This window comes from Pithys albifrons, chromosome 1, assembly GCF_047495875.1.
Source record: "Pithys albifrons albifrons isolate INPA30051 chromosome 1, PitAlb_v1, whole genome shotgun sequence".
NCBI classification, from domain to species: domain Eukaryota; kingdom Metazoa; phylum Chordata; class Aves; order Passeriformes; family Thamnophilidae; genus Pithys; species Pithys albifrons.
In genome coordinates this window covers 116,938,881-116,962,190 of record NC_092458.1, presented here as the reverse complement: position 1 = coordinate 116,962,190, position 23,310 = coordinate 116,938,881, and the positions used below count along the sequence as shown (strand labels likewise).

Genomic DNA, 23,310 nt, shown 5'->3' with positions numbered 1-23,310 from the left:
ATGATCATCATTTTCTGGTACTAATTTCTTAAAGCAGAAGGAAACTTGTTGACTTGAGGTTGTTTTTTCTCTTTTTAAGATAAAGCCTCTAAACATAGAGATTGTTGACCTTTGCACACCAGTGGGAAGTGCAGCAAGTGCAATCCCTCTTCATCAGGAGGTGTTTTTAACATCCTTCCTCTGATCTGTCATGAAAGGGATTCAGTGATTTGACAAGGATGAAATGAAGGAAAAAAATGACATCTTAGAATTAATTCCCTGATTCCTGACACTGCAATTCCCACTTGCAGTACCCAAAGTGACCAGCTGGAACAGGGATGTGCCGGAGGATTCCTTGATCTCTAACACTGCAATCCCCACTTGCAGCATCCACAGTGACCAGCTGGAACATGGATGTGCTAGAGGATTCCTTGATTTCTAACACTGCAATCCCCACTTGCAGCACCCACAGTGACCAGTGGAACATGGATGTGCCCCAGGTAATTCCCTGATTCCTGACACTGCAATCCCCACCTGCAGCACCCACAGTGACCAGTGGAACATGGATATGGCCCAAGAATTCCCTGATTTCTGATGCTGCAATTCCCATTTGCAGCACCAAAGGGACCAGCTGGAACATGGATGTGCCAGAGGATTCCTTGATTTCTAACACTGCAATCCCCACTTGCAGCATCCACAGTGACCAGTGGAACATGGATGTGCCCCAGATAATTCCCTGATTTCCGACACTGCAATCCCCACCTGCAGCACCCACAGTGACCAGTGGAACATGGATATGCCCAAGAATTCTCTGATTTCTGATGCTGCAATCCCCACCCAAAGTGACCAGCTGGAACAGGGATGTGCCAGAGGATTCCTTGATTTCTAACACTGCAATCCCCACTTGCAGCACCCAAAGGGACCAGCTGGAACATGGATATGTCAGATTCCCTGATTCCTGACACTGCAACTGCCATGGCTGTGCCCCAGGGACTCCCCCTCACCTCAGCCTTGCGAATGCTCTCTCTGGCCTCGTCCATCTTCTGCTCCAGCTCCACCCGGCTCTGCTCCGACAGCACCGGCCCGTGGCATTCCAGCTCCTCCAGGGTCTGCCAGGACAGGGACACACACAGGGTCAGTGCCAGCCAGACACTGCCAGGGCAAACATTCATGGCAATTACTGTTCAGTCACATGCTGGGGTTCACCAGCGATGGTCCAGCCTGGAAAAACAAGATGATGACCAAGCACCACTTGGAAACAGGGAATTTCACCTGGGAATTCCACTGAGGGAAAGGCTTCAAGAGCCTCACCAAAACGTAGTGTTGTGGTATGAGACAACTTGTCTGTTTGTTGGAATTCTGTATTTGAAAGGGTGTGTTGCTCCATGTTTGTGTCAGGAATGGAGAAGCCCAGGATGATTTGGGTTGGAAGGGACCTCAAAGCCCACCCAGTGCCACCCCTGCCATGGGCAGGGACACCTCCCACTGTCCCAGGCTGCTCCAGCCTGGCCTTGGACACTCCCAGGGATGGGGCAGCCACAGCTTCTCTGCCCACCCTGTGCCAGGGCCTGCCCACCCTCCCAGCCAGGAATTCCTTCCCAATATCCCATCTATCCCTGCCCTCTGGCAGTGCGAAGCCATTCTCTGTGTACTGTCCCTCCATCCCTTGTTCCCAGTCCCTCTCCAGCTCTCTTGGACCCCTTTAGGCACTGCAAGGGGCTCTCAGGTCTCCCTGGAGCCAGTTTAGAGATAGGAGAACATTCTGGATGTTTTTCTGCAGTTGATTCCCTGCTCAGGGGCTGGAACTGTAGGAATGTCTGGGGAATGAGGCAGAATATGGTGAAAACACAACAGATTCCTCCATGGCTGCCTCTTTATCTTTATTCCCACCCCTCAAATACATCTTCCCAAACCCGTGATGGCCCAGCCAGGCTGTCCAAAGGCACCTCCAGGTCCTGCTGAGCCAAAGGGGCAGAAATAAATCCATCAACACACTCAATTTTATACCTTCCTATTGAAGTGCACATTGCTGGGATTTCCCCAGTGTTGAAAAGCCTTCTGATCCCCCAATGAATGTGGGTGATAAAGACATGGGAGGGTGGAGATAAGAGAACCCCAGGGAGATAAGGGAAGCCTAATTGGAGCAGGAGGAGGGTGGGCACTTGCAGTGCAGTAGGAGCTCTGATTGCACATTCCTACAGGAACAACAAAACACATTGACTAAGCAATGGTCTGGGGAGCTGCAAACCAAGGAAGGCTGGATGCAAACAGCAGGGAGAGGGCACAGGATGGATCACACAATCTCAGACTATTCTGAGTTGGAAGGGACCCACAAGGATCATCAAGTCCACCTCTTCAGTCAATGGCCCACACAGGCGATTGAACCCATGACCTTGGCATTATTACAGCCAAGTTTTAACCAACTGAGCTCATCTCAGGATGGAAGGGATTGCCTCTGCCAAGCCCCAGCCCAAGGGCACAGCTCTGCCCACCTACCCTCTGGCTGTGCACGATGGCCTTGTGCTCCCGTGCCACACGCGTGGCCCATTTCCGCGCCTCCTTGTTCAGGCTGTGCTCCTCCGTGGTGCCCGTCTCTGACTCCAGCTGCCGGCTCTGCAACACACAGCGGGGTGTGAGGGGGGCACACTCTGGGCTGGGCTCTGGGCAGCAAGGGGCATCTCCTGCAGGAGAACCTGGGGTGATGTGAGCTCCTGTTTCATAGGGAACAAGGAGGACACGAGCAGGACATCTCAGTGGACTCTGGGATGGGACCAGGCTGTGGGAGGCCAATTCCAAATGCAAAGCTCACAGGAATTCCCAACTCAAGCACTTCAGGAACATCAGTGGGACACTGGACACCACCATAGCGCCACTGCAATGGAAGCCACTGGGAACTCAACTGAAACACTGGCACAGGCACCCACTGATTCAGGACATGAAGGACAACTATCCAAAGATTCACCTGAGTTCTGAAGGAAACATCATCACAGGAAGCAAAGAGCACAGAATGGCCTTAAAGCTCATCCAGTGCCACCCCCTGCCATGGTCCTGGTGGGTTTTGAAGTTTTAGAAGTAAAAGGAGCTGCTGGACAAGGCAGCCCAGAAGGGCAGGAGGACAGTGACAAGCACAGGGACAGCTCGGGTGAGAAGAGGCAGGAAGGGGAAGCTGCAGGTGAAGATCTTCCCACCCATCCCCCTCCATTTAATCACTAACTTGGCTTCTACCTGCTTGTATATAATCCTGTCCCATCCCTGGGATAACACTGGGCCTCAGTTTATTCCCAGTGGATGTCCCACTGACTCCCAAGTACAAGTGGCTCCCACCTGAGTCTGAATAGCCACAAACCTGAGCAGAATCCTATTAAACCATCCCATGAAACATCCCAGAAGGGATTCCCAATGTTCCCATTGGTCCTGCTCCCACTCAGCAGCTCATTTTTCTGAAGACAGACTCCAGACTTTTCAGTCACTCAAACCCCTCCTGCATTATCCTAAGTGTGGCTTTGGTTTTTAATCAATTTATCAGAAGCACTTGACCAGAAAAACAAATGCAGACTTTGTGGCCACTCCTAAGGGTGCACACAGTGAGAAATTAAGGGGTTGGGTTTGGATCAGAGTGGTCAGATTAGTTGTTCAGAAAGCAGTGCCCAAGCAGGCCAGAAATAAAACAACATAAAAATAGGGTAGGGAAAAGAGTTGGGTGAAACTTGCCTGGGTGAACACCAAAAATAGAAGCAAAAGCAAGAGGAAGAATCTCGAGGCAAAATTTAGTCTTCTGGGGAAGAAGCTGAAAACAGGATTCCCTAAGGTGGACAAGCTGTGGAAATGTCCAGTCTGGATGCTTGGCTGAGGACAGTCCCCAAGCCAGGAGGACATGGAATGCTCCCTGAATCCATGGAGCTGGTGGGGCTGGGAGGGACGTGACTCCACCTGACCTGCACAAGGAGCTGCTGGACTCAAGGAGGCTGTGGAGGAACTTGGGAGCAGAGGAGCAGCAGGAGGTGGCTGACCTGTGCTTCAGGAGGGATTCAAGGATCACCTGGGAAGTCTGACCCCTCAGGGAAAGGGGGATGAAAACCCAGCAGCCACTGAGACACCTGAGAAGAAAAGAGCTGATCCAGGTGCATCCTCCAGACAGGGACACCGAAGGGAAGGAGGTGTGGGAGCTGCAGGGTCTGGTCCTGACCTGAGCCCCTAAATTAAGCTCTTGCTTTAGTGTTTTCAGGACTGCAACACAGTGGTGGCACCACAGCCTGTGCCTCAATTTAACCCTTTCAAAGAGAAGGAACCCAACCCACCCTCTCCTGCCCAAAGAGAGGGAACCCAATCCACCCTCTCCTGCCCAAAGAGAGGGAACCCCACCCATCCTTCCCAGCCAAGGAAGGAGGGTAGAGCCAAGCCCCCCCAGCCAAACACAGCTGGGCACTGTGCCATCCCCCAGGGCTTGGGTTGCAGGGCAAACTCAGTGCTGAAAATGACCCAGGAAGCCCAGGGAAAGTGCTGGGAGGCTCCAGCCAGCCCCAAAGCCCACAGGCTGGTCCTGAAACAACAATGAGCTCAGGCTGCAAACACGTGGCACTGCCCTCTGTGCCCGCAGTGGTGCTGCAAACACATCCTGCAGTTTTATTTACCACTTACAGCTGGACATGCACTGCTTTAAAATAAAAATATAAAACCCCTTGGCTCTTGAACCTCAAAGTTATTTTTTTCTTTATTTTTGAGGCTGGAGGCTAAAAAAAAAGTCACTTTGACAAAGGGAAGAAGCAGAAACATTGACTGCATGCAAAGGGCCAACGCAGAAAAAGGAATGAAAAGGTCTTTAAAGAGGTGAAAACAAGAGGTTTCCACCCAGGGCTGCAAAGCAACACTCTGGGAGGAGGCAGCAACACACAGGACATTTCTCACACAAGTCTGAGCTCAGCTCAGCAGTTCTCATAAACCCTGAGTCAAGTTTAGGAATTGTTTCAGTCTGTTAGAGCAGAACTGATGGAATTTCCTTTGGCCCAGAGGGAGCTTGGCCTGGCCCACATTTTAAGTCAGGTCTCAGTGTATCCAACAGGACACCCCTCACCTTTAAAAATCAAATTATTCCCATACAGGACTTTTCCCCCCTTTAAAAATCAAATTATTCCCATACAGGGCTTTTTCCCCCTTTAAAAATCAAATTATTCCCACACAGGACTTTCCCCCACTTTAAAAATCGACATTATTCCCATAGAGGGCTTTTTCCTTCTTTAAAAATCAAATTATTCCCATACAGGGCTTTTTTTCCCACTCAGGAGAATAAAAAAGGACCTACAGCCACTATATGATGTGATATAATATTTTATTTTATCACCTAAATATTATGATAAAGCTAAAGCCAAACCAATCTGCTACTGCTGCTTTATAATATAGAAATAAATTATGATAAATTAATAAGATATTAATAAAAGTTTAAAATAATAGATTATTAAACAAAGGAGGATAAGGAACATCCTCTCAGGCAGGGAATAAAGAAAGTTATTCCATTTAAATTTATGTGGGCTCCTACAAAGGAATTCCTGGGACTTTTTCAGAAAAAACAGTCCCACCATAACTGCATTTGTTTATTTAATTTATTTTTATTTTTTAGAGCAAAATATTCCCAAACTATCCAAACTCTGAAAAGTACTGGGGTTTGTTAACAAAAACTACTTTTTAAATTAAAATCAACCTGTTCTGGGATCGAAAGATTGATAAAATTAAGTAATAAGTTTTATTTTTTATTTATATATACGTGTGTGTATATATATATATCTGTAAAAGTTTAAAAAGTTACTTAATTCCAGCTTGTTCTGATATTAAAGGATTGAGAAAATTAAATAATATCCTTATTTTTAATATATTTCGCTTAAAAAAAAAGTTATATTTAAAACCAGCCTGTTCTGGTATTAAAAGATTGATATAATCAAATAATAACTTATTTTCAATATATATTTAACTTTTAAAAAGTTATTTTAACCCAGTTTCTTCTGATATTAAAATATTGAGAAAATTAAATAACATCCTTATTTTTTTATATATTTCCCTTTGAAAAAGTTATACTTAAACCCAGTTTGCTCTGGTAGCAAAAGATTGATACAATTAATTAATATATTTATTGTTAATATATTTATGTTCAAAAAATTAGCCAAACAGCCAGTCTGCTGTAGTGTTAAAAGACTGAGAAAATTAAATAATAATGACTTATTTTCATATTTAAGTTCAAGACAGTTATACTTAAAGCCAGTTCAAGAAAAGTTGTATTTAAACCCAGTCTGTTCTGCTATGAAAAGACTGAGAAAACGAAAGAATTAATTATTTTAATGTTTAAAATATTTAATTAAAAAGTGTTTTCACACCAATTTCTCCAGGCTCTGCCCCCGTGGGTGGAGAACACTCAACATGGGATGAATTAATTCATCACTCTGGGTTTCTGTCCCCTTTGGTGTGACACCACCAGGCACAACCCCCAGGAACCAAAGGCCAAGATGTGCAAACACGTGGCAAGAGAATGCTTGATAATTATCCTGCAATTTAATTTTGGTTAATCAAACCCACCCAATTTCTGCCCAACCCAAAAGCCCCACCAAGAGCCTTCGGTCTCTTGTCCTTACTGAGTAAAAATTGGGGATGTGCAGCCTGTTATCCAGGGGGGATCCTGCCCCCTGAGTGGAATTATATGGATCATAAGGAGGGATAATTTAATTATTTTGGGGAAAAGTGGCAGCTGGAAGCTCCAAAAGCTGCAGAGCCCTGAGGAAATGTGGGAATTCTGCAGCCCAGGGGGGTTGGCAGGTAAAGAAGTCACTGCAGGTGAAGGGGCCGGGACAGTTTAGCACAAAAATCCCCAGTGGGGACACACAAGCCAAGGAATCCCATCACTGTTCATGCTGAAAGGTTTAACAGGAGGGAATTACAGCCCTGCTGGACATGGGATGGGACACCCTCTGGAACAGGAGCAGGATTAGATCAGTCCCAGGGCTGCATTTCCTCAGTGCATCCCCAACCTCAGCTGGCACAGGAGCTCCCAGGGGGGCAGGAACCACAGGAATTCATCCCCAAATCCCAGCAGCAGTGCCAAGGGCTGTGCTCAGAACTGGGAATCTGCTCCCAGGAATAACACCCTACTTGGATTTTTCCTGCTTGAAGTCTCATTTTGAACAAAGCCCTTTCTTTTTCCTTTTCCTACTTTATATCCATTTTATTTATTTGAATTAATTTGTATTTATTTTACTGTTTTGGAACCATATCCTGCATTCTGTTGCCACCTTCACAGAGTTCAAATCCAGCCTCCCAAGCCACATGCACAGGGACAAGGACACAAATGGCACCAGGTACCTCTGCTATTGTCATTCTCATAGCACTGACAGGTGAGGGCTCAATCTCCACCAGCTGAACTGCATTGAAACTCTGGATGCAGAGATTTCACAAAAAGGGATGGAAACACAGCAGCAAAGGTTAGAAAGGCAGGAAAGACAGTCAGATTGGAACTGTGTTAACAACAACCCCAAACTTCATCGTGGAATATGCACAGCTGGGAGGGACCCCCAAGGATCAGCTCCAGGACACCCCAAAAATCACACTGACAAAAAGGAGCTGGAAATAAAATCAGGATCACACTTTGTTGCAAGGGGAATATAAACAGAACTGTGGCAGAGCTGTTGGGGTGACTGGAAAATCCCTTTTTAGCAGCTGTTAACAGGGGGCTGGAATTCAAGCACCTGAAATTCCCATCACTGCTGTCCAAATCAAGGCACCAGTGAATTCAAGGAAGAAAAAGTTGTATTTTTTTAAAGGCCCAGACTTATTTTAAACTGCTATTCCCTAAAATAACATTAATGTGGATGGGACAGAGACAATCCAATCAAGGGGAGTTTGGGAATGTGTTTAAATACTCCAATTTACTCAATTGTAATGCCATTGCTTTGGAAGCAAGACATACACCAAGAGAGTATTTCTGGAGGTTGCTCTGGAAGGCAGTGCCTCACCAGGATGGTTTTGAAGTTAATAACTCCCCCTGTGTACCTCTAACTGCTCCTTGAGTAGTTTCAGTGTGCAGACACTTCACTGGGTGACAACACAGGTTGGAACCCAGGGAATATGATGAGAAACTCCCCAGCAGGATAAAAAGGCAACAAAATTTAGTCAGAATTAGGTTGAAAGCAGAGAAGCACAGGACTGTTAGTCACAAAAAAAAGGCAAAACCCACTCTTTTCCTGTGAATGACACTGAGCCTGTTGGATGGTTTTATCACCATCACCCACCTCCTGCCAGCAGCTCCTTCCTTCCCAAAAATCCAGCTGGAAGTTAAACCCATGTGGGACACCAGTGAGCACAGTCCTCTCCCCCATTTATTAATCAAATCCACCCAAAGCAGAGCAAGGCCAAGGAATTGTGAAGGGTTCTTACAGTGTCACTGTCACTGGGCTGGAACTGGAAGGGCTGAGGTTTGTGGAACACGGAGTTCTCCTGCAGGAACAGCTGGAGGTTGGAGTCCCGAACCACCTGAAGGGCAACAACACCTTTTAGATCCTCACTGGGCACCTGAGGAGCATCCACAGAGCAAAACCAGCCCCTCAAACAGAGTTAGTGCTGCAGCAGAGCTTGGAAGGAAATACAGGACCTGAAACACAACACTGACCTACAGAATAAGGCAAAAGCCCCCGAGGAGAAGGCACAACGTGGTGTCACTGCCAGCAGCATTTCTGACCCCTCTTTGGGGATAATTCCTTGTGCAATGCTCTTCCTTAGGCTGAGATGTGTTCATTTTACAGAAATGATCAGTTGTGGGAGCTGAAAAGACTATTTGGAGTAATGCACAATAAAAGCAGTCCCAAACTTCATCTCTCTTGATTAAGTTGCTTTCAGAGGAAACTCTCCAAGTGTGTGCTATGTAAAGCAAAACCACTTCAGCTCCTAAATTTGTTTAATGACATGTTTCAGAAAGCATGACACAGATCCCTAAACAAACCTCTTCTGTCCCAATTTACAGAGATTTACAAAGAAATGCTCAGTGATTGCAACATGAAAAAATAGCAGCACTGGTTGAAGGGCTCTCTGAGAGCATTCACTGCTCCAATTGAAGGAAATGAATACACAGCAGCATGGAATTATAAATATGTATTCCCAAACTGGACAAAGTAGATAATAAAGTTGATTTAGGCAGAAATAGCAGCATTGTGCATGACCTGGATGGAATGGGAAACACAACTTGTTGTCTAACACAGCAAAGTGGTGCTGAAATCCAGAGCTGTGAAAATTCATCATCAGTTAAAGAAAATAAACAGCCCTCCAGGGCCAAAAATATACTGAAAAGTCCATAATTAGGGCTCCAATTTGAGCAGTTGAACATGAACACATTCCAGTGGGGGGGGGGGGGGGGGGGAACAGACAGGGATCTGACCCAGGAATTCCCAGAAATAGAAGTGCAGAAAATAGTGAGGAAGGAAACATCTGCAGGCTCAGCTGATGCTCAGCCCTGATGACAAACACCATTTCATTTCAACAGCTCTTGCATTAACCAGCCCTCTGGAGCCCTGGGCATGCTGACAGCAGCACAGCCCTGGACATGCCAGATGGAGGAATTAGTGGAACATCAAGTAGGAAAAAAACCCAAAAAATAGTTACTAAGGGTGTGAAAACCTCCACTGAACTGTCACCACAGACCTCTGCCTTCCCAACTCAGTTCCTCAAGGAGGAAAAGCCATCCCTGCAACACCAATCCCGAGGGATTCTCCCTCAAAGGCACAAGAAAGGAGAACAACTGACACCAGAGCAGGAAAATGTGCAAGGCCAGCAAAGTCAATGGTGCATTTTGCACAATGTATTTGACAACTGAGACAAAGAAAAGCCTCCAAAGCAACAAGGTGTTCCTGGGATTAAACTGAAACTTCCCAAAGGGATTGGCTGCTCTTCAGACATTAAATCAATGTCCTCACACAGCTGGTTTATTGGAAGGCAATGGCAATACAGACTTGAAATCAAATATAGCCCATGTGAAGCAAAGGCACAGTCAGAGATGTGCATGAGGGAAATTATTTGTCCTCTTCCCACAAACCTCCCAGAAATGGGATTCAAAACAGCCCATGGAGCTTCAGAAAATGCAGCACTCCAGGGATTGGGAACACCAAGGATGTGGGACAGCAGGGAGATATTAATTATGAACATACAGAAATGACGAAACCTTTAACAGAATATTAAATATTAAACAAATACACAGAAACTAGAGATTTAGTTCAAATACTCCAACCCACCATTCTGGGGAATGTATTTGAACCCCAAGTGAGACACCCCAAGGTAAATTATTGGCAGTCCTTTATAACAGGAGATAAAATGGTATTTTGATTATTTTTAAGCTGCTGCCCAGCCAATTCCAAGCCAGTTTTCCAAACCCTCCTTTTACATTTCCAAAGGGCTGAGATCACCTGTCTGCAGGTGAGTAAGGAAAGTCTTAGAAAAGCTTTTACTCTTCAGTAACTGGAGTAAAACACACTCCCTGTGCAAAGGAGCTGTTCCTGGGCAGGGAAGGGAAAAAATAAAGGAGGATTATGACTGGACCAAAGCAGCTCCTCTGAGCATATTATTATTATTATTATTATTATCATAATCATCATCATCATCATTATCACTATCATCATCATCATTATTATTATTCCCAATAGATGAATTATTTAAGGACCCAAATTATCCTGTGTGGTGTCTTTTAACTCAACACCACTGAGGAGAAACCAAAAATAACAACTTTGGAAGGAAACCTTGAGCCTGGCAGCCTCTGTGAGCTGTAAGGTCTGGGGTACAAAGGCTCTGAGTCCCACTCACCCTGCTGGAAGTCTCCAGAAGGAACTGGAAGGTTTTCTGCACAGCCTGGCACGTCTCCAGCTCGGTCCTGCTGAAAGCCACCAAATAGTCCTTGAGGTGGTCAGAGATGTTTCCATCCAGGGCCTGTGAGGGGAGAGCATTGAGGAATACTGAGCAAAGCAGGAAGCACTTCCAGGTGGGGTTTATTCAGAGTCATGTTTAGACTTTTCAGGTGCTCAGATAGTTTTTCACACGTGTGTTTGTCCCAAGCTCAGCACTGACAGCAAAGCCCCAACTCTGCTGCAACCAGAGGTGTCAAATCCCATCACAGGGAGCAGGTTACAGGTTTAGTGCAAGTTCTGTGTTCCAATCAACCCTGCAAGTGACTGATAATTGCATTGAAATATTCAGCCCTACATACATTTAAATATAGATGAGACAGATTTGTAACCAGATCATACTCCCCAGACAGTCATTTGAACACGGAAATGGGGGAAACTCCATTTCAACAGACTCAAAAATGTATTTCTACAGAAAACTGACTCTGATTATTTAAATCATTTTGAAAATCAGGGGCAGAAAAAGGGTGAGATTGTGCAAGACTTAGGAAATAGTTTATGCCCCAGAGAAACCAAGGCCAGTGTTTAAGACAAGGTGAACAGACAAGAAATCAGACACAAACCCTGGGAGTGTCCAAGGCCAGGCTGGAACAACCTGAGCCAGTGGAAGGTGTCCAAACCCAGGGCAGGGAGTGGGATAAGAGGAGCTTTGAGGTGCCTTCCAACCCATGCCATGATTCCACAGAATAATCCAGAGCTTGGGATGAACAGGGCAGCTCCTGGAGGCTCCCAGGAACAAAAGGACCCAGCAGAAGGCTAGGAAAGAGCCATGGGATAACTGCTCCAGGATCAGTATTGGGTCAGCTCCACCAAACTCTCTGGTAACCAGAATTTTTCCAAAAATTCTTGCTCAAAGAACAATGTAATAATAGCTGGGATGTTCACCTGAGGTATAAACCAGGAAATTCCCAACAGCAAATCCACGGAAACCCCACAGCAAAACACAAACACAGGTTTGGAGTGGGCACAGCTTTCCTGGAATTCCCTGTTGAGGAGGAGGCACATTCCCAGAACAGCAGGAGGATGGAGGGTGTGAACACTCCCTGGGCTTTTACCCCTGAAGGAACAAGCCCTGGGTGCCACCAGAGCTCCCACCCCATTCCAAGGACATTCCCACACCAAACACAGGCAGTGCCAACAGCACTGGTGCTTCCAGGGAATCCCACACATGGTTATTCCCTGGAATTTATCCCTCGTGGAGCACAAGCAGTTCATCCATCTCCAGCTGCATTTTGGGTGCTGAGGAACATAAAATAAATCAAGAAATACTCATTTGGTTATTGCCCCACTCCTGCAACATCCCAGCACAGGGAACGGGGACGTCCCACCAACAGGGAACGGGGACGTCCCATCCCAGGATTTGACTGGGAAGTTCCACATTTCCAATGGATTTAATCCACTCTATAAAATGGTAATTATTCCATCAAGCTGGAGGGGAGGATATTAAAACAAAGGGGTTGTATGATCTAACTGAACATCCCCATGGGATTGGATCATCTGACTCCCATTTATTCCAAACTCTCCGACCCAAAGCTCAGCTCTGAAAGAAAAAGGCTTTTCAAAACTCCTCATCACACAACTTGAAGGGGGGAAAAAATCAATTCCAAAAATCCACCAGCCATTGTTCCTCCACAATGGCTTTTGTTCTCCTCCTGCCTCTCAGGAGAGCATTAAATCACTCCCTCAACTATCACAAGCCCAGGAAAACCTGTCTTTTTGTCAACTTCAAAAGGAAACCAAGGGGGTTTTAATAAAAAAAAAACAAATCTGGCATCAAAGCCAAGATAATACAAAGTTAAGTAGCACAGAATGACAATTTGCAAGGAGAGAAAAAAGTCGTTGCTTTTAAAGAAATCATCTCTTTCCAGTGAAATTGTCATATTGAAGGTGTGAAATTCCATCCCCAGTACAAGCTTGGGAAGATAAGGCTGAAATTAGGGCTGAGAAGAAAGAACTGAAGGGCAGTGGGCACAATTAAAGTGTGTTTTTATACACAAAATAACCAAAAACTACAACTCTGGTTTTATACTCAAGCAAATTAAACTGAATTTTTATAAATCCTAAAGATTAACTCCAGTCAATACAACCACACACAGAGGGCACAGGACAAGGACATTGTCCCCATTTCAACATCCAAGTCTCACTTGGCACTTTACAGAGGAGGAAAATGTCACTCCCAGGTGAGATCACCATTTTCAGGAGGTTTTTATTTCAGGGGATGGTATTGAACATTTTGGGAAGTTGGATGAGTTTGCTTTATTAACTTTACACTTAATAAAAATTCCCTCAAAAGCCAAGTGGTAAATGAAATTATTTGAGCTATTTTTGGGACACTTTGGGACATTGTTACTCATTTAGATGCAGAAGAGACCCAATATTGAATGTTTTCTGTCCTTACATTGAGGTCTCTGCACCAGAACATTCCCAGGTCTCAGCCACACTCATTGCAAAATGACAATTTGAGTTTCTTGGAGAAGACAGAGAACAAGTTAAACTACTGAGTATTTTTCATATTAAAAGCAACCAGAAAGAAAAAACTGGCCAATAGTTATTGGAGGAAGCCACTGAGGGGAGTTTTCCCTTTTATTTCATTTATTTCTGAAATATTCCTGGCATTCTATTTGTGTTTGTCTGGCACAGAAACGAATAAAATCTGTGAATAATAATAATAATTAAAAATAATAATAATTATTATTATAATTATGTATTTTCAAACAAGCAGCTCTAGTTTTACGTGTTTGCAAACTGCCCCAAAGTTTGGGATAAATCCCCATGGATCAAACTGGGGCTGGAATGAGATGCTCTTTCAGGTCCCTTCCAACCCAAACCATCCTGTGGTTCTACGGAATTAAGTTTGCAATTAAAAACACCCTTTCCTTAATCCCTTAATTTTCATCCCTTATTTTCTGTCCCACACTCCAAACTTCTCCTCACTCCCCAACCCACCAAAACAGGAATTCCAGAGCAAATAGGCTGAATGAAGCTTTGGGAGTTTAAAACTCATGCCTAAAATCCATCAAATCAACTGTGAGATCCCCCAAGTCTGGGAATTCTCAGTTGAATGGTTTGGGTCAATGAAACTCCAGCAAGAGTTTTAATTTTTACACCCAGAGAGGAGAAAAGGAATATAAAAAGGAAGGGTTGGGATATGGAGAATAACAGGTAAATTAACAGGAATTCTGACAGTCTGGGCATCAGCCTCCACCCTCAGGGGGCTGGGAGAGGGGAGGAACAGAACCTTCTCTCTGTATTTCAGCCCAAGAAGAGCAACAAATCCCCTTTTCTGTGACAATTTCAAACTGGTCTCAAAGTCAGAGGTACCAAAGCCAGGGCCTGGACTCGGCTGGATGTGCCACCTCAGCAGGATCCAGGTCTGGGACACATCCCAGCCACTTCCCAAGGACGTGAGGAGAGGAAGGAAGGGCAGGAAATCCCATCCTCTGCAGTTAACAGCTACATTCCACAGTGTTTTACCCTTAAAAATGCTGATTCCTGGGAGGAATTTCTCCCGGGCATCAATTTCTCCCAGTACAGAAGAAAAGTTTCTTCTTTTCCCTTTGCAGCTCCTCCATCCCTGCACGGTTTGTCAGGGCTCAAATCCCTCCTCCAGCAGCACAGGAGGGAATCAGGGCTGGATGTGCCTGGATCTGAATTCCCACCAAAGCCAGAATAAAGCCCCGGCAGTGGCCCTGGAAGTAGGGAAAGCTGAGGATAAAGCCCAACCCTCTTCTCTGGAGCAAAGTTAGTGCTGGACTCACTCAGCATTCCAGGAGAAAGGACCATCCCAGTTTTAGCTCTGTAAAACCAGGAGTTGAAGTTGGAGGGAAAACAGCCACAGTTTGGATCCAAAGCAAAACAGGATAATAAACCAAGGCTGTAAAAATTATCTGTATCCTGGGAGGATCTTACACATCCAAAGCTGGCTGAGTCTCCTTTAGGGAGAGCCAGATCCAGCTTGTTCTGGAAGTATCCCTAGTTCTGTCTGGGAACATCTGAAACCCAGTGAGATCCAGCAGGTTTGGAGCTCCAGCACAGGAAGGACATGGATCTGTCACAGCAGATCCAGAGGAAACCATGAAGATGCCAAGAAGGTTTTCAGAGTCCCTACAGAAAGATCCTCTCCACCTTCTGCTGCCTTTGCATTTCCACACTGAATTATTTTAAGGAGTTTTTATCTCTCTCACTGTCCTGTTGCTGTTGGGATAATTCACTTCTGCTGTTCCCTTTTGTTTTGTTTTCCTTAAATCCACATCCTGAACGACCTCATGATGTTCCCAAGTACACTCTTCCCAGCAGGAAGCACAAGATATTCCAGGGCAATATCTCAGGAGCAGAGACATGATATAAAAATCTGAGAAGGAGCAAAAGCAAAGCCAGCAGAGCAAAAGGCAGGAAGAGAATCCCATGAAAAAGGCTGGGAAACACCCAAGTGCCTCTTCAGCCAAGGGCCCTGAGTGTGCTCCTCTACCCCAGCCTGGAGAAGGATCTCTCACCATGGCACACACTGAGCAGAGAGTATTTCCCACAGGGAACCCAGTCCTGAACTCTGCCTCAGGTTTACTACACACCCTCTGCCTGTCAACTGAAATATAAGGACCACATCCAATTATTAGGCATTTTTGTAATAAACAACATGTTCTTAACAGGAAACCAACTCAGAGTCACTTCAATAACTACAGAATTACAGAACAATGGAAGAAATTGCCCCCAATAATAAAGGGAAAAGCATCACAGGGGCAGTGCCAAAGGGAGAGCAGCAGGGAAGATGAATCTGAGTTTCCCAAACACCACTTGGGAATTCCACGTGCCCAGAAGTCCATTCCCATTTATTCCCAGGGGATCTCACTCACATCCTTTGCCTCCACTCCTCCTAAGCACCAGTGAGGGAGGACAGAGAACTGAGTCTGAAGGCTGTAATTAAAATAACGTGAACAGCTCTTCCCTTTTGAACAATTCCCCCCAAGCCCATCCCAAAGCCTGGCACAGAATCCCATTCCAAGCAGTTTTTCCCCCCAAGGACTGATGGGGCTGTGCCATTTTCTCCAGAAGCTGAGAGGATTTTATAAATCATTCCATTATTTGGTAGGAGACAGTGAGAGTTAAAGTTAAGCTTCTTTCCAAACTTATTCAGCCCTGCAGGATTAATGCTCAAACCTTTCCAAAGCCACTTCATTTCACAATATCGATGGTCAGATGTTGAAATCCCACAGGGAGAGATGTCCCAGGAATCAGGGATTTCCTGGATACAAGGCTGGCTTTAACAGTCTTTGCTATGAAATAAATGGAGACTTTCAGCAAAGTGAATCCAGGGAAGGCCCTTTTAAATTTGAACTGGGGCTTTTGGACCGAAGGGGAGAAGGGTCTGTGCTCATGTGGAGGTTGGGACAGAGAGGTCAGAGATTTGTGGCAAACATAGAGCATAAAATATGTCTCATAAAAACACAAGTACCAGAATGTGGCATGTTTCTAGTTAAAGCTTTTCAAGTGTCCCAGGCCAAGCTGGACAGGGCTTGGAGCAACCTGGGACAGTGGGAGGTGTCCCTGCCCAAGCCAAGGGTGGCACTGGATGATCCTTCAGGTCCCTACCCTCCCTTGGTTGTGACTGTGCCACACAAGTTGTTGTATTTCCCAGGGAAAGCCACTTTTCTCTTCCCTGCAAATATTCCCTCCCAGTCAGCTGGCACAGAAATGCGCATTATTGTAATTAGCACAGATTCCATGGACTGGGAAGGAGCCAGAACTCTCCAAAGCACAGCTCAGGGATCAACTGGGAATGGGACAAATGAGTAATAAAGGAAAAGGCTGAACAAGAGACCACAACTGTGAATCAACTATCCGATCATTTCTGTGGCTCCATAATCCCACTCTAAGCAGGGCCTTAAGGGAATTCATTTCCCCAAGGTGTGATGGGCATGGATTTCCCTGGAAGGGAATACAATGTGGGATCAGCTGTTGGGAAGCTTTCAATGAGCATCCTCTGGAACTGGGATCAGGAGACAGGCAAGGCTTCCCTCCAGTCCTTCATTCTGGAGCTCTGGGATCAGGAGATGAGCAAGGCTTCCCTCCACTCCAGAACTCTGGAACACTGGGATCAGGAGATGGGCAAGGCTTCCCTCTAGTCCTTAATTCTGGAACTCTGGGATCAGCAGATGGGCAAGGATCCCCTCCAGTCCTCCATGCAGGGGGATAACATGAGGAGGCCACTCACAGTCCCTCACTGCCTGTTAAGGACAGTTCTTGTGCCATGTGATGCTGGAGATGATGCCACCCATGGGAGTTACAAAACATCTGTGCCTTGCAGCTGACAAGCACAGGAAGTGAAACAAGAGTTCTTTCACTTCCACAAGTCCCCTCTGCATTTTAAAGAGAGAATTACAGGATCTTGAAAGAATAGTCAGCACTGGATTAACAGAAGAGATTTACAGAAGCAAATGAAAAGCTCCAGTGATTTCCAAATTGTTTTATCTTGGTGCTATTTTTTCATTTAGGGACAGAATTTCCATTCAAAAAAAAAGGAATTCCCTGGGGGCTCCTAAATAATTCCAGAAAGCCCTAAAACAATAACATGGATGTAAATTGATTTCTTACAGTGATAATATTGGCTCTGCTCATCTGGAGGCTACAGAAATGTGCACTCATGCAAATAAATACCCTTTTACTCTCACAGGATACACCATTCCTGGGATAACATTCCTGAGCCTTCAGCAATCAACTTACTTTGCAATTCAAACAGAGCCACCAGTGGAAAGAACCCCCACACACCCTACTAATTTCAGGGAGTAAAGCAAATTATTAACTGGAAGCCACCAAGTCCTCAGTTTGGGGTCATTTTCATAATTACTGGCAGTTTTAGCTGGATGCCATTTGTGCAAGTCATGTTGGGAGCCTGGACTTACATTTGTTTTAAATGCTCATTTCAAGTGCTGGGAAAAGGGATGGGATGGATGACAGTGCTGGAAACAGGGATGGGAACTGAGCTCCACAAGAACTGCCCAACAAAGACCAGCAAAGCAGGAACATTCTGGCACTGCTGGGTCATGCAGTTACTCCAGTTAAGGGCAGGAAAACACTCCAGGAATTCAGGAATCCTAAGGAGAATCTTTGTCACAGAAAATGTTATTTTAAGGAATGACAGAATAATCAAGGCTGAAAGGGAGATATTGGCCCAACCTCTGCTCAGAGTTGGGACAAACAGACCAGGCTGCTCAAAGCTGTGCCCAGTTAAGTCTTGACCATCTCCAAGGTTCCAGAGAATCCCAGAACACTCCCAGTTGGAAAGGACCCACAAGCACCACGGATCCTCCCTGGGACACTGCTTTGGTCTGACCACCCTCATGGCAAAACTGTCCTCATATTTCACCAGCACTCCTTGAGTTCAACTCCACCACCTCCTTTTGCCACTCCATTCCATGAAACCAAGAGCCTGGCTCAGCCCCCTCCAGCCCCTGAGGGTGGCAATGCCATGGCAGAGGTGCCCCCTCCCGGGCAGTGCCCAAGGCCAGGTCCTTTTTTCTGTCAGAATCCTCAAAAACAGGCAAGGATGTGGGAACACCACAATTCACCTGGAATTTTCCACACCAGCCTCTGGAACTCAGAGGGCAGTGGTGGAGTTTGTCTCACCCACACAGGAGGGAAGAGCTGCTGAAGGGAGATGAGGTAACCCTGAGTTCCCATTTCAACCCACAACAGCATCACCCTCGGAGCAAAACCAAGAAGCCAAAGACACTTCCTCATGTCAAGCAAACTGGAAAGTACAGAAGAAACCAGCACAGGTGACTGACAATTCCAGCACAAACCCCTCACTGAAAGCACACAGAGCACACTGGCCCTTTGGACACTCCCTCCAAGGCTGCCCTCGGAGACCACACGAGGCAGGAGATGGAACAATGGCTTGAAAAAAGCAGAATATTATGCAGAAATACTTGTGCTACTGTTTTGGGGAGAACTCTTCAGTGTTCAGGGAAAATAAACAGCTCCCCAAACTCTGGCATAGGTTGTGCCATCCCTGAAAGTGCCCAAGGCCAGGCTGGAGCAGCCTGGGGTAGTGGGAGGTGTTCCTGCCCATGGCTGGGGTGGGACAGGATGATCCTTTTCAACCCAAACCATTCTGGGATTCCAGGCAATTAAGATCACACACCCTACCAACAGTTTGCAGAGGTTTCTGTTTAGTTTGTTAGGTTTAATTTTTTAATTCTCCTGTCCAGTTTCAATCAGGGGGGTTGAAGAGTTTTTCAGCTAAAAGCTGCCCATGGTATGTTTGGCATCTCCACAGAGCTGCACCAATGGCCCAACTCCACAAAGCGCAGCCCAAGGCAGATTTCCTTTAGAGGATCCACCCTTCAAGATCTATCAGAGAAACAACATAAACCCCTTCATTAAAATATTTTCCAAGGGCTTGTCCAAGTCCTGAGCCCCCTGACTCGTGTGCCCACCCCTGCCATGGGCTGGCATGACCTGCTGAGCTCACCCCCAGGCCACCTGTAAACGTGCTCAGTTGGAACTATAACTTTTTGTTCCCTCTTTCTTTCTCTCTTTAAATAATCTCACAACTATTTCAAGTGTCCAGGACACCTGCTTGCCTTTTTTTATTTCCACATCAACGTTTCCTCACTGTAAGTTGCTTTAGAAAGTCATTTTTTAAGGTGGTGCACGAGAGGAACTTAGAGAAGAAATAAAAGTAAAGAATGAGGAAGTTTCTGCAAAGACAAGATTCAAAACAGAGACTTCACCAAGCACCATCTGAGACTTCCTGATGCCTTCAGTCTGAGCACCAGGCACAGAAACTGCTCCTGAAGGGGTTTGTGGAGGGCTTCACACTCAGGTGATGGCAACTGCTCCTCAGCGAGGAGGGACAGACCAGCCCCGGGCTCCGGGGGGGGGGGCACATAAAGGACAGACAAGGAGAAATGCAAGAGGATTAAAAGGATTGAAGATTTCCCTTCCCTCTCCTAAAATATTCAGTTGTTTCAATTTGAGACCTTGGCTGTGGCTTTCTCTCTCCCTTGCTCCAAAGAGTGATCCTGTTCCAAGGACATGTGGATGTGCTCCCATGGACTTTTCCTCATGGACAACAGTGCTAAAGGCCCAAATTTGCATAATTATAATAAAATGTAATATATTATAATATATCATTATATAATATAAAATATAATATAAAAGATAATTAAAAATATAAAATAAAATATATAATATATAAAATATAAAATATTATATATATTATATAAAATATAATATATATTATAATATATATCACATTATATATTATACCATATGTATAATATATCTAACGTCTATTACATAGACTATATTATACAATATTATAAAAATATGTTACAGATAATATACCACAGACTATAACAAAAGACTATATTATACAATAGACTGTATTTTATATATTATACATGTTATATATTATACAATATGTATAGTATATAATCTATTATATACAATATATATTATGTATTTCATAGATATAATAACCTATATGCATAATACATAATCATATATAATTCACTCCCAGTTGTTTACCAGACAAAGACATTGAACTGCTACAAATAGAGAGATCCAGAAAGACAAACCCTGGATGTTTTCCTTTCAATCCAAAGGAATTTGGCTGCAGGAAAGTATTTGCAACTTGGATTTTGACTAAACCACAATTATTTATATGGAAGTCATATAAAATAATAAATAAATAGGGTGTACAGAGAGGCGGCCATAGGGAAAAAAGGTTCAGTTTGGGAAAACCTTGGAGAAACTTTTTTTTAAAACTTTTCAAAAATTATTTTAAACATCCTTTTTGTTGGGAGCAAATCCAATTTCCTTCTGGCATTGCTTCCAAGTAGGAGCAGCAACTGCTGACAGCTAGCCATGTAAATATGGAATTATCTCCTATGAGCATCATTTATCTCCTTTATGACAAGGAACTGCTTCCTCTGGGAGCCTTTCCATGCCCCAACCATCAGTCAGCACAAACACTCCTGCTTTACTGCCAGAAAGCACAGCCACACCTCATCACCCACCTCCACTCCCTGCCTTTCCCACCAATACATGGATATTTCCCCCCAGGATGCAAAGGGAGGCTGATCATGAAAATACTGCAGTGGTTTGTTACAACCCTGTGTCAGTTCTGCAAATTCAAATGCAAAGAGGTCTCCAGGTGTGATTGCACCACTTGGAAATCCTTTGGAAAGAGCAAATCATTCCAGTTGGCAGTGCCAGAGTGTGAAATGCAGCCCCATCAAGTGGGAACAGCTGATGGCCCCACTCCTGTGACTCCAGTTCTGCAAACAGGAATAATGTGCATGTAAACCCTTCCAGGATGGGAGTTCAAACCACCCAACTGTGAGCAATCACATCTGATCTCCTGAAGGGTGTCCTTTCCTGTGAGTTCCAGTGGCTGCTCTTGGCTTGACTTGGCCAAATGCCACAGGAATGTTGATCTGCTGTTCCCTAAAATCAAGTTTGAAAGCAGGGGTTTAATAATGCCAGTTCATTAATGCCACCCTGAAATGTTCTGATCAGACACCAAAATAGGATTATGGGATAAAAACTCCCCAGGCCAACAAGAAAACACAGGTGCTCCTTTTTTTGGATTTCTTTACCCAAGTGAGTCCTTCAGAAAACAAATGAATCAGAAGATAAAATTGACAGCTCAGTTTTTGGGCTTCAGTGGCACCAATACTGGGCACTATTCCAGGCTCCACCTTCCCTCTCCTTGGAAAAGCCAACGTGGCTGTTGCAAACCCCCCTGGAATTTTGTCCTTTCTTGCCAGATTTTCCCATTCCACCCTCCAGATCCCTTCCCTACCTTCATGATGTTCACCAGGTCTGTCTGATAGTACCGATCCTGGTGGGCATTGGCAGCTGCCAAGGTGAGCAGATAGTCATTCCTGGCATGGATGGCCTTGGAATTGCACTCGGAGCGGCGAGCTTTTAACTGGGCAAGGAGAACACAGGGAGAGGTTTAGTGACCAAACACCCCCCAGCAGAAATTCATTTGCATGTGTTTGGATTAATACAATACAAACTTCAATGCAAATTAAAGTTGAACAGTTTTCTAGGTGATAAATGATGTATTTTTCCTACTCCAATTTCAAACGTGGTCTTCAAAGAAATTTGAACTCTAATTAGAAAAAACTCTAATGCTCTAGTGCTTTTTGCTCAGCCCTTATCCCACTCATTCCCCTTCCAAACCAGCCATTATTCCAGGCAATTTCAGGGAAATAAGCAGCAAACCCCAAGTTTCCCTTCCACTCACCTTCACACTTGCCTTCTGCAAGCTTATCCTTGACTGGAAAAGACTAAGTTTGGACCTGGAAGAGGAATTAACAGGAGAGATTAATTGTCTTGGATCATTTCTGCCAAGGACAAACTGAGCTCCTGCAAAATATAAGTGGGGTAACTCTTTATGTCTGAGTTTTTATTTGTGTGGTTTGGAACAAAGCTGAAGGATGAAAGGAAATAGCAAAGATGCTGAGCTGGACCTTCCCTGCATGTTCTGGAAGGTCTTGCACAGTTCCCCCTGATTTTGGGATAACTTTCAGCAGAATTGGTCTGATTTTTATATCTGAATCCATGAACCGTAAATTAGAGAAGGACTTTCTCAGCTGCTTGAATGAGAGTGGTTTAAAAAGTAAACCCAAACCAAGCAAACAGCTGTTTTAATCCGAATAAGACTGGGATGAATCCATCCCAAAATTCCCAAGCTCAGGTTTCCGTTGGTTTGTGTTTCTTTACTTTCTTCAGGTATTACAGGGAGTTCTGGGGAAGTTCTTTTCTTCATCCAACCCTCAGAAAGACAGAAAAATTCACGAAATTTCATTCCCTGAAAGCAATTCTGAGTAACAACTAAAAATAAAAATTAAAAAAAAAATAATAAAAAGGGTGAGGCCCAACTGCAAAGTGAAAACATGTGGCAGTTGCTTTCCTGGAAAGAAGGAAATCAATCTCTTCAGGATGTCAAGGAACAAAAAACCCTCAAAAACTGAGCTTGAAAAATAAAACAATGCCCTGGTTTTTCCCCTTCCAAATGGGCTGATACCAAATTTGAGATGAGGAATAAAATCAGGAGGTTTTCCTATGAAAAAGAGTGTCAGCTGGCACAGTGTCCTTTGAAAATGTGCAATTAGGGAGTTAGTTTAACTCCCTTCCTAAAGAAATCGACCCAGAGCTCCCCTTTCCTATCAGGGTGTGCCTAAAGTGGCTACAAAATGGGTATTTTTGTAACAAGCATATGTATATATATATTATATATATATATAATTTTATATACTTTACATCTGTATCTATCCATCTTTTCATACTCTTGTGTATATTTCATCTCTCTCTATAATATCATGATATAGAAGAATCTCTATATAATATTCTATAGAAGAATCTCTAATATTATTACATAGAAGCATGTCTATAAATT

The 23,310-nt window shown here is 44.6% G+C and overlaps 1 protein-coding gene across 3 annotated transcripts in view; it reads right to left on the bottom strand.

Moving 5' to 3' along the window:
- The window catches only part of FCHSD2 (FCH and double SH3 domains 2), a 95,142-nt gene that overhangs the window by 17,713 nt on the left and 54,119 nt on the right, over positions 1–23,310 (bottom strand). For 2 of the 3 annotated variants that reach the window (XM_071564839.1, XM_071564849.1), the window contains exons 7-13: positions 22,156–22,210; positions 21,706–21,834; positions 10,801–10,923; positions 8,392–8,487; positions 7,321–7,392; positions 2,476–2,592; positions 984–1,088 (exon numbers count right to left, since the gene is read on the bottom strand). In XM_071564839.1, coding sequence (XP_071420940.1) covers positions 984–1,088; positions 2,476–2,592; positions 7,321–7,392; positions 8,392–8,487; positions 10,801–10,923; positions 21,706–21,834; positions 22,156–22,210 — 697 coding nt within the window. The remainder of the gene's footprint in view (positions 1–983; positions 1,089–2,475; positions 2,593–7,320; positions 7,393–8,391; positions 8,488–10,800; positions 10,924–21,705; positions 21,835–22,155; positions 22,211–23,310) is intronic. The other variant, XM_071564858.1, reaches the window with a different exon arrangement.